At 43.0% G+C, this 15,390-nt stretch overlaps 1 protein-coding gene across 2 annotated transcripts; it reads right to left on the bottom strand.

The window, feature by feature from the left end:
- Positions 1-104: 104 nt before the first annotated feature.
- Positions 105-15,390, bottom strand: tmod2 (tropomodulin 2). 2 transcript variants are annotated; one of them, XM_086144253.1, is made up of 11 exons: positions 15,293-15,390; positions 10,545-10,764; positions 7,864-8,020; positions 4,511-4,633; positions 4,124-4,198; positions 3,910-4,040; positions 3,723-3,830; positions 3,489-3,632; positions 2,519-2,663; positions 2,291-2,322; positions 105-1,961 (listed from the first exon to the last, which is right to left on the bottom strand). In XM_086144253.1, the coding sequence occupies exons 2-11, from the start codon at positions 10,668-10,670 to the stop codon at positions 1,707-1,709; spliced, it is 1,296 nt and encodes a 431-aa protein (XP_086000379.1). In that variant the 5' UTR covers positions 10,671-10,764; positions 15,293-15,390; the 3' UTR covers positions 105-1,706. The 2 variants fall into 2 exon arrangements, with proteins under 2 accessions (XP_086000379.1, XP_086000380.1); XM_086144254.1 differs by lacking the exon at positions 2,291-2,322.

The following is a 15,390-nucleotide window of genomic DNA, read 5'->3' on the forward strand; positions in this document are numbered from 1 at the left end:
CCGCCTCTCGACCAGATGGACTTCTGTGATTGGCTGTGGCCAAGCAAGCGGTGTAAACAAAAAGTATTTCTAGCAATAGCAAACAAAAAGGCCAAGAGACTGAATATGTAAAAACATTTATTTGAGGATGTCATATATTCAGCAGTGCGTTTCACCAGTTACATGGTTTCATATAATAGCACATTTTCCTTGTTGACTCTACACCTGATTTTGTCGTACAAAAAAAGTCAGCAGTAGTTGTGCAGATTTGTGTGGAACACACAATAAGTGTGTGTATGTGTTTGTGTGTGCACTTTAAATTTGAGATGGCATTTTACAAATAATATACATGAGTCACAGATAATTATTCACAAGCCAGAGCAAAGAAGCTGCACTTCAGCCACCAACAAAGCACAGTTATATTAAAAACAGATAAAGATCCAAAGGAAGGGGAAGAAGTATAGGAGGGACCCAGAACTCAAGACGTACAATTCAATGTGTCAGAGGAATGTGACGCTGTTAAGAACATTTTTGGTCCAAAAAAAAGGTTTAAAAACTTCATGCCAGAATATTTGTTCCTATTACACATAAACAGTATGTACAACTTTCAAGTAAATGCTGAACTAGTCCATCGTGTAGCAATTTTAGGGGGTTGTTGCACCTTGTGAAGTTCATTTAGGGCCTGAGGCATGTTGTCACATGACAGCACACTCCGAGGGCGAGCGAAAGTGAACATGTGGGAAAAGGACTAACACTAAGTAATTCCTAAAAAAAAAAAAAAAAAAAAAAAAATGTCCAAAAGTAGCCAAAGTGAAACGCTTCAATCACTCGCTTCTTATTTGCAATAAGTGGTCCGTAGTAAAATTAAAACAATAGACAAGAAGAAAGAAAATTAAGTAATGCACAAGGCATGCTGTTGTTAACAGACTCGTTGACCGGACCTGCACTGTTAGAAAATGATAAAGCCGATGAGTCCAATACTGATACTTGAAGAACTGCATGTGTTAGTCTTTGGCGCGGTAAAGCTGCAGTGTGCTGAGGCGGCTTTTACAGTCATCTGTTACATGTCCGCAATCCGGACTGTCAAGTCTAAAAGATAACCGCATTTTGATGTGATCCAAATATCAGCTTATACTTTCCTCCAGTTAAGGGATGCATGATTAGGATGACTAGCACAAGAATAAGAATGCTATCAAAACTGTTCAGTTAAGATAAAGAAATATAAAACTTTGTGGGTCTGTTCTGAGGCAGACAGCAACATGACGCCAACGCTGACTACCATCACTTTGCTCACATTAACTGTCACACACACCAGCCTGGCATTACAAGGCAACCTGCTTGGCAACACTGGAAACAAAATCACGCATGCAACACGCTGTTGGTTGGTTCTCAGGAAGAGATGGTGGTAATTCTTTCAGCTTTTGTCAGTGAGGGTCTGCGAACAATGTAAGAGATGTAGACCTAACAGACCGGTCCGGCCTTGACTTACATCAGCATGGTTTTGAGAGCTGGGCTCAGCAGCTGGCTGTCGCAGCCAAAGGAGGAAACAGGAACTCTCTAGCTGTAGGTGTTTGTGTTTATGGAGCGGATTGACGTCATGTTTGTTTTCAAACAACTAACACACAGTATAAAAGAAAGGTAAAAATTTGGGACAGGTCATCATTTCGAGGCTGGAAAAAAAAGGAGCAGCTGGAGTGAAATAAAATCTAACCAGGTTTACAGCTTCATTAACGCAATAATAAACACAAGTGTGAACATGAATGTAGGAAGAGGTGATTCCAGTTATTTCCCTTCTTCTCAGATGCATGTTCTTGGTGAGTGAGCCTTGCCCCGCAGTTTGGCACAAGACTTTTTCCACACAGTGAGATGAGACCAGGGCACGGGCAGGAATTATTCCACGCGGTGAGATGAAACAGTGGGATTGGCTGGGAGACCGGCCGGGCAGCCCCCCTACAGGTCCCCTTCCACTCGCCTCCTGCGGACTGAAGAAAACAGGTAGAATGAATACACGTTTTTTTTGTCCTAGTTTTCCCGTCGTCAGAGGTGGATTGACAGAACGGTGTAACAAACAAATGTAACATGCTAATGGCAACCCGTCGACATGTTAGTCATCGCAAGTCATCACAAGCTGCGTGGTCAAAATTGACTCCTAATTCAGAGTGTGTGAGTACGTCAGGGGAGACAAAAGTGAGATGCTGTCACTAGGAAAACTCTTAGGGCAAACTGTGGCAATGATCAGCCTGCTAATATAGTGTCAAACTGTGAGTCAAATCATCCCTGATGCGCTGAAGGCCACACCCATGCATCAGACCTGTGCTACTGCAGCGCTGACAGGAGGAGGCGCTAAAAAAAGAGAGGGCAGAGGTCATCACTTTGGATTGACGTGAGGAATCGGACCAAGGAGGTGTCTGCTGCCTGTGGCAATGACTTGTCATGATGCACTCTCTTGCGCAAAACGGTGATGTCACGGGTAAACAACGCACACAGACGTCGACAAGTCCAGTCAAGTCTGTAAAAATGCTGTGTGCGTGTCACATACCCAGGTCATTGTTCTTGGTGATCGCTGCAGCGGCTCTAGAGCGGGGCCCTTGCTGGGTGAAGTGGTAACCAAACTTCACTATGCTGTTGTTCTCTTCCAGCATTTTGGCGATCTCCATCTCTACCGTTGTGCCCAGCTGCTGCCTCTGAAATGCAAACCAAACACTGTGCATCAGACAAAGAAATCCAGACCTGTATTCTGTTTGCATTGGCTGGAATTTTCCTCAGCTGCAAGCCGCATGGTAGTCACATTTTTAGGACCTGAGGGTCCTTGACACACACCATGTGGAAAATTTGTCATCTACTGAGAAAATGGCAGTTTCTCACAGAGCTGCTGCCACTTTGGTTGCTTTTGTGATTATGCATTCTGTTGCTTATTTGAACAATCCCTCAGATTTTAAAAACATGCTGTCATGTTATCAAAGAGCTGTGATAAATTAAAAAAAGATCAAATGAACCATTAACCACATTCTGGTTTTGGAAAAAATAAACATTGTAAAACTACTGAGCGTTTAACATTTGTAGGCAAGAAAGAGAGATGGCTTGAATTAATAAGTCTAATGAACACTACTACAGCTATCAGTCAGCACTTACTCAGAAAACTGCATTCCAGAAATGTTTTTCCTCAAAGTCCTTTGAATTTCAAGGTGTGCTTTGTACAAGTTAAGTTATTTTAAATAAGCATCACTGTCAACTAATTTAAAATGCACTTATCCACAAATAAAGGTGAATATTGTTGTATTATATGTAGTATGGATATGACCTATAACAACTCCCTTACAGTTCAACGTCAGCTTTGTCTTGCACGACTAATATGAAAATATAAGAATATTTACATTTACATATTTCCAGGACAAAAAAAACTATGTCCAGGAAGTGCTGCTTTTTCTCTCATTCTCTGCAACAGAAGAATTTGTTCACAGTTTTACAGGTTTTCTGCATTTTAGTACCAATTCTGGTATTTTCACTACCTGGTTGTCTATCTTGATCTCAGTGACCGCGTCATTGTCCCGCAATGCATCGATCAGGGCCTGGACCCCGGCGCCGGTGATGAAGTTGGACTCCAAGTTTAAACTTCGCAACGTCTTATTCTCCCTCAGCATATCGCTGAATGCCTGGAGTGAGAGGAGAGGGTGTATATTCAACACATAGCAGGTTGTTTGTTGGGGAAACCATTGCAGGCCGTCGGAGCTTTGCCCTCTCACCACAGCGATGGGGTCGTTACTTCGCGTCGCAACCAGGCTAAACTTCTTTACGTGCGTGTTCCTCTCCATGGCTTTGGCGAAGTCCTTCAGTGTGGGAATCGGAATGTTCTGAGAAAGCGAGGCGGAGATCGGCCGTCAGACCACAGATTACAAAAGCGTGCGATGAGCCTGGCAGTGTGTGCCGTACCTTGATGTTGTTCAGGTTGACCTCTGTCAAGGAGCTGTCGTTGCTCTTTATCCTGTTCAGGGTTTCTTCCACGTTAGTGGGATTGGGAGGTTCGTCGAAAACAGGGTTCATCTTCTCTCCTTTAATTACATCTGGGACACACAAAAACAGGAAATGGTTTCCCCTTTTGTGCTTTGAAACCGAATGAGAAGTGAGTTTTGATGACTATACTCACTGTTGTAACCCTCCTTTGTTCCAGTCCCATCATATGTTTGATTACTGGTAACCAGCGTGTGAACACCAAGGATTGCTATAAACAAAAGGAAACCACCAGTTCAGTATGCACACCAAATTTCCCATGTTAAAATAAAGAAAAACAGACAAAACAGACAGGGTTTTTTTTTTTATTCAAATACTTTGTTCTAATTTTTCACTCGCACAAATAGAACCACTGAGACAGTGTGAAATTAAAAGGAGATTTTGTTATTAGCATCCTAACTGATAGTGGCCTGAGGCAGAAAATAAAAACCCATAGTGTGATCTTCTTTTATAGGAATTACAAAACTTAGAGATGAGGTTTGTTTCTTTTTTTTTTTCTTCTTTTTTTTTTGAACCAACTTACCCGCTAAATCGCAGAGCTCTGTATCTGTGGCGCTTGAAAGGGCTTCCTCTATGTCCGGATCGAGGGTCGTTACTTCTTCCTGCCGTGTCTCTATTGGTTTCTGCTTGGGGACAAATACCTTACCTGCAGAGAGAGAGGAACAAAAATGACAAAAAGAACAACAGTACGCAGCCAGTATGTTACAGTAATTCCAGCAAAGGCAGAACGCGCAGTGTTACAAGATGAAACTTTATACTTGTAGGAAAGCTGTCAAAACTGGTAAGGGATCTGTTATTCTCTCACAGCTGTTTCCTTCATCTTGCCTCAGGCCCGTCATGAGACAGCATGACTGTCGGGTGCATTTGTGTGCCGGCGAAGCAACTGAGTACTTTTACAGATTCAGTTACTGTGTGATCAATGTGGACAATGTCGTTTCATGAACATTTTATCCTCAATATTCTTCCTTGCACTGCCTGAGACATGTAAATGCATCTTTGAGCAGCAAGAATTTGGAAAATGTTTTCTAAAGTGAGCAGACTGTCCATCTACAACTCTGGTAAAGGTCTAATTGAAGATATTTGGATTCAGGAGTTATTCTAATTAATTCATTAATTCATTCATTCATTATCTATTCCCCTATATCATGCATATCACACATATTGTGTTGCGAGTGAACCAATCCCAGCTAACATCAGCCAAACATCTGGGTGTGACGTTTTGCTCTTTCAAAATCTGCACAGTTTAATCTTCAATAAAAAATAAAAACCTACCGACTGGTTTCAGACCATAAGGGACTCTACGGAAATATCGGCCGTTGGAGTCGAACCAGGAGGCCAGAGTGCAACCCACTGACCTCCCATTCATTCCTTCATTCATTCAGTGCCAACAATATTGCTACGATTCCCCTAATGATTTACTAAAAATTCCAAACACAGTAGGACTGTGGTTTGTAAACAACTTAAATGAAGTCCTAAAATTTCCTGATGACACTCAATGCTGCAGCCTTGTTAGAGCAGTTGTAATGTTGCCTCGTGATGAAGTCACTTTGGAGGAGCAAGTCAGCCGTCCAATGTTCTACCGATCGTTGTCCAAATGTCAGTTCAGACATGCCAACTCAAGACTGGCCACAGTGGTCTAACAAGTATGGCATTGCCACGGTAACCAGTCGAAGGGTCTAAGCGGAAAGAGTGTCAGGAAGTCTTGGAACAATAACTTGATTCTAATCTGAACTGCTCGACTAGGGCGACACACACTCGGGTCGGACAAGAGAGCATCCAGTGGGTGCCGTCTGCTGTTGATCTATTTTCCCCATCTCTTTTCAAGCCTCCCCCCCCCAAGTGCGGGCCCCCTCCCTACTCTTCCCCTCCTTAATCAGTCAAGCCAGTCAAATTGCTCAAACTGGTCCCTGGTGGGGGCTCTGGCACTTCCTGAGAGCCGGCAAACAGTAGATTCAGTTCTCAGACAGCATTCTGTGCCAGTCCCTTTGGAATAATCCTCAGCCTGATCAAGCCAAGACAAAGGATGATATATGTCAGAATGTAAAATATCACAGCTTTGTGGGGGGAACATGGGGGGGATTACTGTTTATTGAATAAACTGCTGGTTCCTGGTTTTAAAATAACACAAAATAATCATGGAAATAAAGAGTCTTGGTTAACTGTGTGGAGAATGACAAAAGATTGTAATTTCCGAGAGCATTATCCAGGACTGGTACCATGTAAACGGTATTCCAGCAGGTTGTTTTGCTCTCGTGTGTTATTCACAGGAAACACACACACACACACACACACACACACACACACACACACACACACACACACACACACACACACACACACACACACTATTATTATTCATCAGCAGGGGGTGACTATAACAAGGGGATGAGAACCAGCTACATTCCACATAAACACAATAATGATGTGAGTTTTCCATGTTGTCATGAGATGTAGGCAGACAGAAATGCGTGCACACATGCGCGCACGTGCACACACATGCATGCGCGCACACAGAGAAGATATCCGCTCCAAATATCCTCCCTTCTAGCACAGCAGCACTGGATCTCCTCAGATCCCAGCGAGGGAATTCTCTGGATTTTTTCCCCCGAACTGTTTCTCCTCCACAAAAGCACCAATACTCGTTTCAAGTGGAAAATTGTTCCACCTTCCTCTCTAATTTTCTATTTCTCTTTCCGTCACGGTGTCATATGAAACATTTCCTGTGGCTATGACTGTCAAAAATGTGCACTTATAACCTGTTTGAACAGAACTGGTTTCTTTCAAGAAATTGGTGTTTAAACAGAGGGATTAATGTCAAGATTCCACTGTGTTCTTTTTGCCGCTGACAAAGTGGAGAAACTCATAATGATTTTCTTTTGCGACACGAAAAATCTGTCAGTCAAAAATTGATAGTGCTAGTACTGTATAATTTCACCTTCCAATATACAGATCAATCGACCACGAAGTAAACGTTTACCAATCACTCAAATAAAAAGATGAAAAGACAAGAGACTAACAAGGGACAGTGCTTTGAAACACAAAACATGAGAGAAATCTAATCTACAAGATTCCTCCTTTGACACTCCCTGCAGCGCCTCCTATCCTTGGATACAATTACTCCTCCCCCGCAATGCTCTGTGTTGCATAAGAGCAGATATGCATTAATAATACCTGCAAAGACAGCAGAAGTGTAATTACAGCTGGATGTTTGTGATGGCTGACACACACATCATATCTCCAACCTGGGAGGGATGTAGAACTAACAAGCACTGGCACTGGTAACACTAATGTAGATAGTACTAATGTCAAAAGTAGAGAATGACCGATCTATAAGTTTCATTTTTCTTTCATGCATTCATTCAGTCATTGTTTACATCACTTATCTCGCACTAGAGTATTTGGTGGGGCTGGAGCCAATTCCAGTTGTTACTATTCAAGAGGCGGGGTTTGTCCTGGATAGTCATTAATCGATCGCAGGAGCCACATATAAACATCCAAGCATTCACACTCTCATTCAAAACCCACTGGCTGTTCTTAGACTGTAGAGAACCTGGGGAGAACCTGGGGAGAACCTGGGGAGAACCTGGGGAGAACCCGGGGAGAACCCGGGGAGAACCCGGGGAGAACCTGGGGAGAACCTGGGGAGAACCTGGGGAGAACCTGGGGAGCACCCACGCAGACTTGAGGACTTTTGTGTCATTTCTTTTTGATACAAAACCATTGGAGGCGTTTGTCATGACTGATCCATACTATTACTTCCCAACCAAGGTTCACCTCAGATTTATCAGATAAGCAAATTAAATTAATCATTTACAAAAGGACTCCACTCTGGTTTTTAAAGCAATTATTTTTTCGCTCATGTAAACAAACACACACCTTTTTTCTCCCCAGTGAAGGGCACTATATCCTCTCTGTCCTTGTACTCGATGGCTTCCTTCTCCAGGTACTTTAGGAGTCGCTCTCTGTCAAAGGTTCCTGTTGCTTTCTTGGTGGTTTGGTCCTTCTGACGCAAACCTGCTGGGAGAAGGGCGTTCTGGAAAAGACGGGGAGACATTCGATCTGTTAGCCGATGAAACCTCAACACATTCCGAACAGAATATTTGTCCTCGTGTGGAGGAGTAGCAGCTTTTCACCTTGAGACGGAAAGTCTATACATCATGTGTGTAACAAAACACCCGGCTGTGTCATTACTTCAACAAGGGCGGTCAAACTATTCAAATATTTGACAGAGTCGATTACATAACTGTACGTAATTCATTCCCATTAGTTAAAGGGATAATATTCATCTTAAACCGGGAGGGAGTTAGTAAAGTATCTTTGCTAAAAAAAAAATTGCCAAAGGTTAAATGATGAGAAATACTGCTAAGAAAGCCATCAATCATTACAAAATAATTAAAAGAAAAAAAAAGACGGCGAAGGCCTCCATTTGCAAGTACCTCAATGTAGCAAACCAAAGACACACTTAACTAGTGATAAGATCACTTTGAATTTTTTTTCTATTTTTGGTGTAAACTGCTCATGTAAGTTGTATGGTACTTTGACATTTATTCTTAAAGAGTGTAGTATTATCATTATTATTATGCTTAAGAGGTCATCTGAGAAGTATTTGTTCAAAAACTATTTCGCTGCGATAACATAGGCAGGATTTGGGCTCACACTCAATTGGATGAGTCCCAACCAAATTATTCATTAGGTTTTAATCTGACGTCTTGAGGGAAACAAACAACCCAGTTTGGTTTCGCATTAGCAGCCGCTTTCATCTGATCGTGGAGCCAAGCTCTGGGCATTTGCCTTTTCTGTACTTTCTGTGCTTAGCCATTTCTGACAGATTACATTTCTCTCCATCGCAGTCACATCTGTGATCTCACTGCATTTGAATCTCTACCCATAAATCATAATGATAACCCTATTTGTTAATTAGATGACCTTACTTTGTCTTTATACTGATATTATTCACATCATTTTTACTGCGCCCCCTTTTTTCCTGGATTAAAACTGACAGTTTTTTGAGGATTAAAAAAAAATGAGAGGAAGAATTACAGTGAACGGAGAAGGAGGATGGGAGCCGTTGAATGCGGATGGATGTAAATCTGGCCTGCCCACAAATTCCTACCCTGCTGTTGTAAAAGTGGCACATTTGAAGACACACAGAAGACATGCTCGGATACAAAGTCCAGATACAAATCGTTTGCCGTGGCGGCTGATCGTTTTTCCGTCAGTTTTGGGTTTCGGCCACATGTGATTTGTCTGCTTTAGATGGAATTTAAATGAAACGACGAGGGACCAGTGTAGATTTACAGCTCTGCAAACAAATAAACAGGCAAACGCTTTGAAACACGCTGTTGCAACTTAGACCCAGTTCAAATTATCATTCTCCTAAACAGGAAACAGGGGTCTGGTTCGCTGGGTGGAGCAGTGAAAAAATATAATGGAAAAATACATGGGTATGTGCGGGTGATAGCGAAATTAAGATGATGTGTTTTTGTTGTTTTTAATCAGAATTTATTCTCACTAATCACTTTCCCATGCAAGTTAAGTGATATTCTACTATTTTCTCTCTATGAGTATAAACCACAACGGGCTCCATACATACATACATGCACGCATGCATGCATTCATACAGCCTGTTTCTAGATAGAATCAATGCTGCACTGAACATATCGAGAAATATCCAAATTGGGCTTTAGAATTATATTCCTGGCATCGACTAAATGCAGTTGTGGTTACTTTGAAATGCATTTTCTGCCCCCTCCCCACCCCCACCGCCACCCCATGCTTCCGAGTCTGTGGGTGGCACAACCCCATGCTAAAACAAGCTCTCCCCGCCCTCTTCTGCCTTTCCTTTTGATTGCCAACAAGGCATTTTACAAACACTGATGAAAGTAACACTGCACCAACTAATGGCCGGTGGCTGGGTGAGCTATAAATCTGACTTTTATATGTTAAACTGGCAAGGATTTATTTTGCAGTGAAATGAACGGCTCCTCATCTCATGACCCGTGTCCAGGGATGCTTCTGTCTCTCAGAGAGTGAAAACACAACCTGCAGTCTGGACTTCCCTTGTAACTGCCTCTTAACGATATCATCTTGTGGCAAATTGTTTTTTGTTTTTAGTTTTTTACAGTCCTAAATGCGTACATCGCTTCTGCTTAGCCTAGAGGTATCGATTGATTACAAATAGCAGAAAAGTTGAACAACGCAATCTAAAGTGAGACTCACCTTTTATCATAAGGGATGACTTTTATCATCAAGTCAGTAGAAACATAAAATCTGGACATTTTAAAGGGTTGCGCCCATGTCGACATAAATCGAGGTCTAAAACTGGCGAAGTGAGAGTTCGAATGTTGATTGTCTGTCAATTCTTTTGGAGCCTCCACAACTATTATGACTTCAGACCTGCATGTTACTGAAACTACTCTGAGTATTTCAAAAAGTCTGTTTCATTCTTGAAAAGTGAAAATTTTTCAACATGGTCCTCTACAGCTATCCTCCAGACCCACACACACACACACACGTGCACGCGCACACACACACATACACACACACTGAGCCCTGACCTCTGGGTCCATCTCCTCCAGGGCTGACTCCAGCTGCTTGATCTCCTCCTCAGACAGTTTACTGAGGATTTCATTTTCGTCCAGATCCTTATACTTGTCCAAGTCCTTCTTGTAAGCCAGTGCCATCGCGCCGCTGTAGATCACAACCCAACACCGAAACGGCAGACTTCGGCCACGCTGTTGCTTTTCGGGCTCACTGCTTTCACACTGGAGAGGCAACCTGAAGGGAGCACAACCACATTAAGGTTCACAGTGAGGCACGAGGCGTGTAATCACATTATCATTTGACAGATTAAACCACGTCAATGAAATGTTGTTTTTAATAAAACTGAGGCAAGTGCTGTTTGTCTCCTCGCTGCGGAACAATAGTCGGTCACAGCTGGGCTGCATCGCAAGCTTTACAATGATGCAACACTCACAGCTGGAACAAAGGAAGAACTTTCTCATACAAATCATCTGACCTCCCCCGTGAAGATTACTAACATCACTTCCTGCAAGCCAGCCTTGTACCACTTAGGGAAACATCATTTATATATCCACAATCTTTAAAGACAAACCAAGCCCAACCAAACTCTAAGAATGCAGTCTGTCTTGTATATTGTTCAGGGAGTGGATGTGTATCCTGTGAAACGTCATGGAGACGCCTCAGCCTATGGTTCTCTCTCCCACGGTACACAACTTGACCTCAAGAGCTCCGAATGCTCCACAGGACGCCGCAGATGGTCTTTAATCGTGCACTTGGTGTATAGGCATGTAAGACCAAGCTTTTAGCTGCAGCGAAGGCCTAAACATCTCATTGTCTTGAGATGGGAGCCACAATTTACAGATTTCTACCTTAAAATTCACAGATTCTAAAGAACGAATCGCTTCGGTCTCGCTGATTCACGTCAATGTTGACATGCAGGGCCACATCTAAACACAGCGAAAGCAGAATTAAATACTAAAACCTTTGTTTTATCCGGGGATTCTTGAACCATTGGAGGCTGTTTCCCTGGCGCTGTCCCGGTGATTTCTCGGGTTCAGAGGAGATCCCTGAGTGGGCTGGCAGTATGTTGCCCCGGGCCGCCTCCCTCAAACCGCTCGCTCATCCACAATTCAGCCTCTGTCAAGGGCTAATTATTTCCCTCACCTTCGCCATTAAACCACTATAACGTTACGGCCACATTTAATCTGAAATGGTTAGCGCGCCATAGCGGGGACATTTGACTGGCCCGGGCACAAAGTCGTTGAGTCGGTCTAAATGTCAACACTGCCCTGGTCCATCAATGTGTGTCATCATGAGGACCATTTGGTAATAATATGACAGTAAAAAGCTCTAGTGCAGGGCTTTCATAAATCAGACTCTGTGGTTCGAACTTGGGAGGTGCCGGATGGTTTTCTTACGGATAACTGGGACCACGATTGTGGAAAAAAAACGCAGACAGACAAAAGAAAATCCAGCCCATCTGGAGAACAAACCTATGGACATAAAATGTAACTTTGGCCTCTCTGGAATGAAAATAGGTAATGCGTTCAAATCTTAACAAAAATGTTTTGTAGGCCGTATCCGCCTCAACGGTCAATTGTATTGAGTTCAGGGAACAGCGCCAACATTATTCTGGTGACGTCAGTCCGAGTCTGCATTTGCGTGTCTCTGGAAAGGGGATCACTTAGTTTCATCTTTCATAATCAACAGAGATGTCCAAAGCTGCGAAAACACATAGAGACTTCAGTGCAATTATGACATCATACCCATTTTGGTTTTCCCCCTGTTTCCAGAATCTAGAAATGTGTTTTTTACACAAAGTTGACGTTGATGCATTCTGCATAGTCTTTTCTCAATTATTTGCAGATAAACGTTTCCTGACCAGCACATCCATTTTGAGCGGGGCGCTTGCATTGTGTCAGGTGTGATTTACAACAGCTGGGGTCTAATTTCAATTCCGTTGAGGATGATGGTGCATGTTGACATTTCTTGTCAGGAGTTGGGAGAAAGTAGAGAGGCCAGTGTAGGATAAACACAAGTCACACACGTGCGCTCACAAACACTCATAATGCTCTTATGACAAGATCAGCCAAAAATAACACCATTTAACGCATTATCCTCTTATTCAAAAACACAACACAAGAAATAACTAGGCATATTTAAACAATCCTTGAAAGGCTCTGGATTTTAGACTATGCAGTGCAAGATGAGTGCAGGGAGTTGGACCAAGGTGAAGACACTTAAAAGATCCATTACTCCAATCTGATTGATTCTGCTCTCTTCCTCTTCTCTGCTAATCCTTTAGGACAACAACAGATGGCTGAGAGCCAATAATATTGCAAACGTGTCTGCACGCTTTTCACTTTGGACTTTTCAGACTGCAATGACTCTATTTGACGTTGACTTTTGGAACTTTAGTGTCTGGGTACTTCTCAAGGCCAGAGACACCAATGACACACTGTAAGTCTGGGGCCACCGCCATCCACTAATGTCCCCCCACTCACCGGTGTGCTGATGGAAGTCAATCACGGAAATAGCGGTCAATACAGATATGGGGTCAGTGTACAAGCACGCTCCTTATTCAAGTGACTGTGCACGGCTGAGAAGAACTGCATAAAACTTATTACTGCAGTGTAACGTGAAACATTTCAACAATGGGTCTCTTGTTCATGGAACATTTATAAAATGTTGTGTCATGTCAAGTTGTTGCACTGGAAAAAATCTATAGAATAGATAATGAAATATTTAAGGGATGTTTCTACCTTTTTCATCTGCACATTGAATTGTTTTGGTTTTCCCAAAAGCCAGGTCAACAAGCGAGCAACCATGTCTTTCAAAAGGGATTTAGGTTATTTTATGTGTGTGGCTCAAAACCCCGAGATAACCAAGATCTTACTGGCTGCTATTACATAATCCTTGTCTGCAGAAAGAAATTGTAACTCCTCTGAGTAAATATCTAAAGATTCAAAATCCAGGTTATTTTTTCCTTTTTAGATCTCTGAGGCTGAAACTAAATGGATGGAATTTTGCAGCTCAGACAAGAAAAGAGGTGTTGACTGATTATTACATTATTACAGCACATGAGCCTCTGTGCTCACAAAAACTCTATAGTTAGAATGACCTAGCTCTGCTGCTCATGGGACAAGGCTGTACACTTCCTCCGCCCACCTACTCTACTTTTTTTATTCTCTAAATTTTTCCAGCATGTTGGTCCTCAGTTCTCCAGTTTCCTGCGGGGGGGTGGGCAATACCATAATGGTTGGAAGAGGGACAAAATGATAGGTCATGCTAAAACTAAAACATATTCACATAAATGTAAAAAAATGCAGTGATATGAAGAGCAAGATTAAAATATATCAGTCCAATAAAACATTAATAGCCACTACCTTGTCCCAGCTTCATACAACCCTGCCAATAGATTGTATGACCATCAGTATTGTAGTCTTTGCACAATTCTAATCTGATGCAGGCAAATAATAAACAACCGATACGGCTCCAAATACACCCTTGTAATAAAACTTGAAGTTTATAATTTATTTGCACACTGGTGAAAATAGGGTTCAAAACCACTGGCCATATTTAACTATTCCTGCCGCCAAATCTATTCAGTTTAATGCTAAAAGAAAGCATCTTTAATTTCTACACACCCAACTCTAGCGCTGATTTCGCAAGGACCTGGCAGGAAGTGGTGTGTTTCTCAAACAAGCACACCGGAGTGTGTACTCCCATACTTTGACAGCACACAAATAACACCTTGTTATATAATAGAAGAACAGGTTTCACGAAGCCTTAGATCTTAGTAAGGACTTGGATAATTGATTCAACTAAAAAAAAAAGAGAGAAGTGTCACCCTGAACTCTTGACATGATGCCTTCCTGCTTACAGCTGCATCACATGCAGACTCGCAGTGCAGGTTTCAGCTGCATACAAGTTAGACATTGGAGCCTGTTTATCCACCGGGTAAACACTGCAGGTAGCTGGTACGGACGGAAAAAAACTAGACAGCAAATGCTTTGTCAGCGGGCATCGACTGTGGTTTCAGCCACTTGCAATACCTGCTACACTTTCCCAAACGGCCCTCCTCTTAAGAACAAGGACCACACCCTGCGTGGAGCACTGAGCCCTGCAGCAGAGGCAGTGAACGCCCTGACAGCTGGCTTCTGAAGGGAGGAGGACACTTTGCTGATGGAAAACCCGCAGCGTTTCCCTGTCCTCTGCACCCGGTGGGACTGACAACCACTGACTTTTAAATGATACGTGTCTGGTCCGTGCACCGAAGTGGGGCGGCCGGGGTTGAGTTCCAACCGGCCCCACCGCCGCCCCCACCCACAGAGCCGAGAACCAGGGGGACGGGCGGTCCTGAAGTGGGGGATGCGGGAAGACACTGAATGAAAAACCCCTGCATTCATGCAAACAACTCGGTGCTGACATTACCAGGGCTTCGCACACACACCAATGATTCTTGACTGTGAACATGTCGTCCGTACTTCTCTTGTCCCTGACTGAGCAGAAGGGAAAGCCCGTTTCAAAGTTGTTGTGATTGTTTTTTAGCTACCGAGCGAGGCAAAGACTGGGCGGTTTGGGGTGACACACATGTTGATAAGTTAGCTACAATTGCGAAACAAGACGATGAGGTGTATAGGGTGGGGGGGCTAACAGGCTAACCGTTTCAGATGACTCGGGCTGCTAGCTGTTTAGCTAAACCTTCCGTTTCAAACGCGCGGATTCGGAGGAGGATAAAACCACTTAGCGACAGGTTTGTGTTTTATCGAATTGTCCTTACCTGGTGATAGACGGGACCGAGCCAAAGAACCTCCGAATAACTACCAGTCCTCCCAGTGAAGGTGATGACGGCAGCGCTTGATTTCCACACAAGACCAA

This window comes from Fistularia commersonii, chromosome 3 (assembly GCF_037954325.1).
Source record: "Fistularia commersonii isolate RoL2024-O1a breed Wild chromosome 3, RoL_Fcom_v1.0, whole genome shotgun sequence".
NCBI lineage: Eukaryota > Metazoa > Chordata > Actinopteri > Syngnathiformes > Fistulariidae > Fistularia > Fistularia commersonii.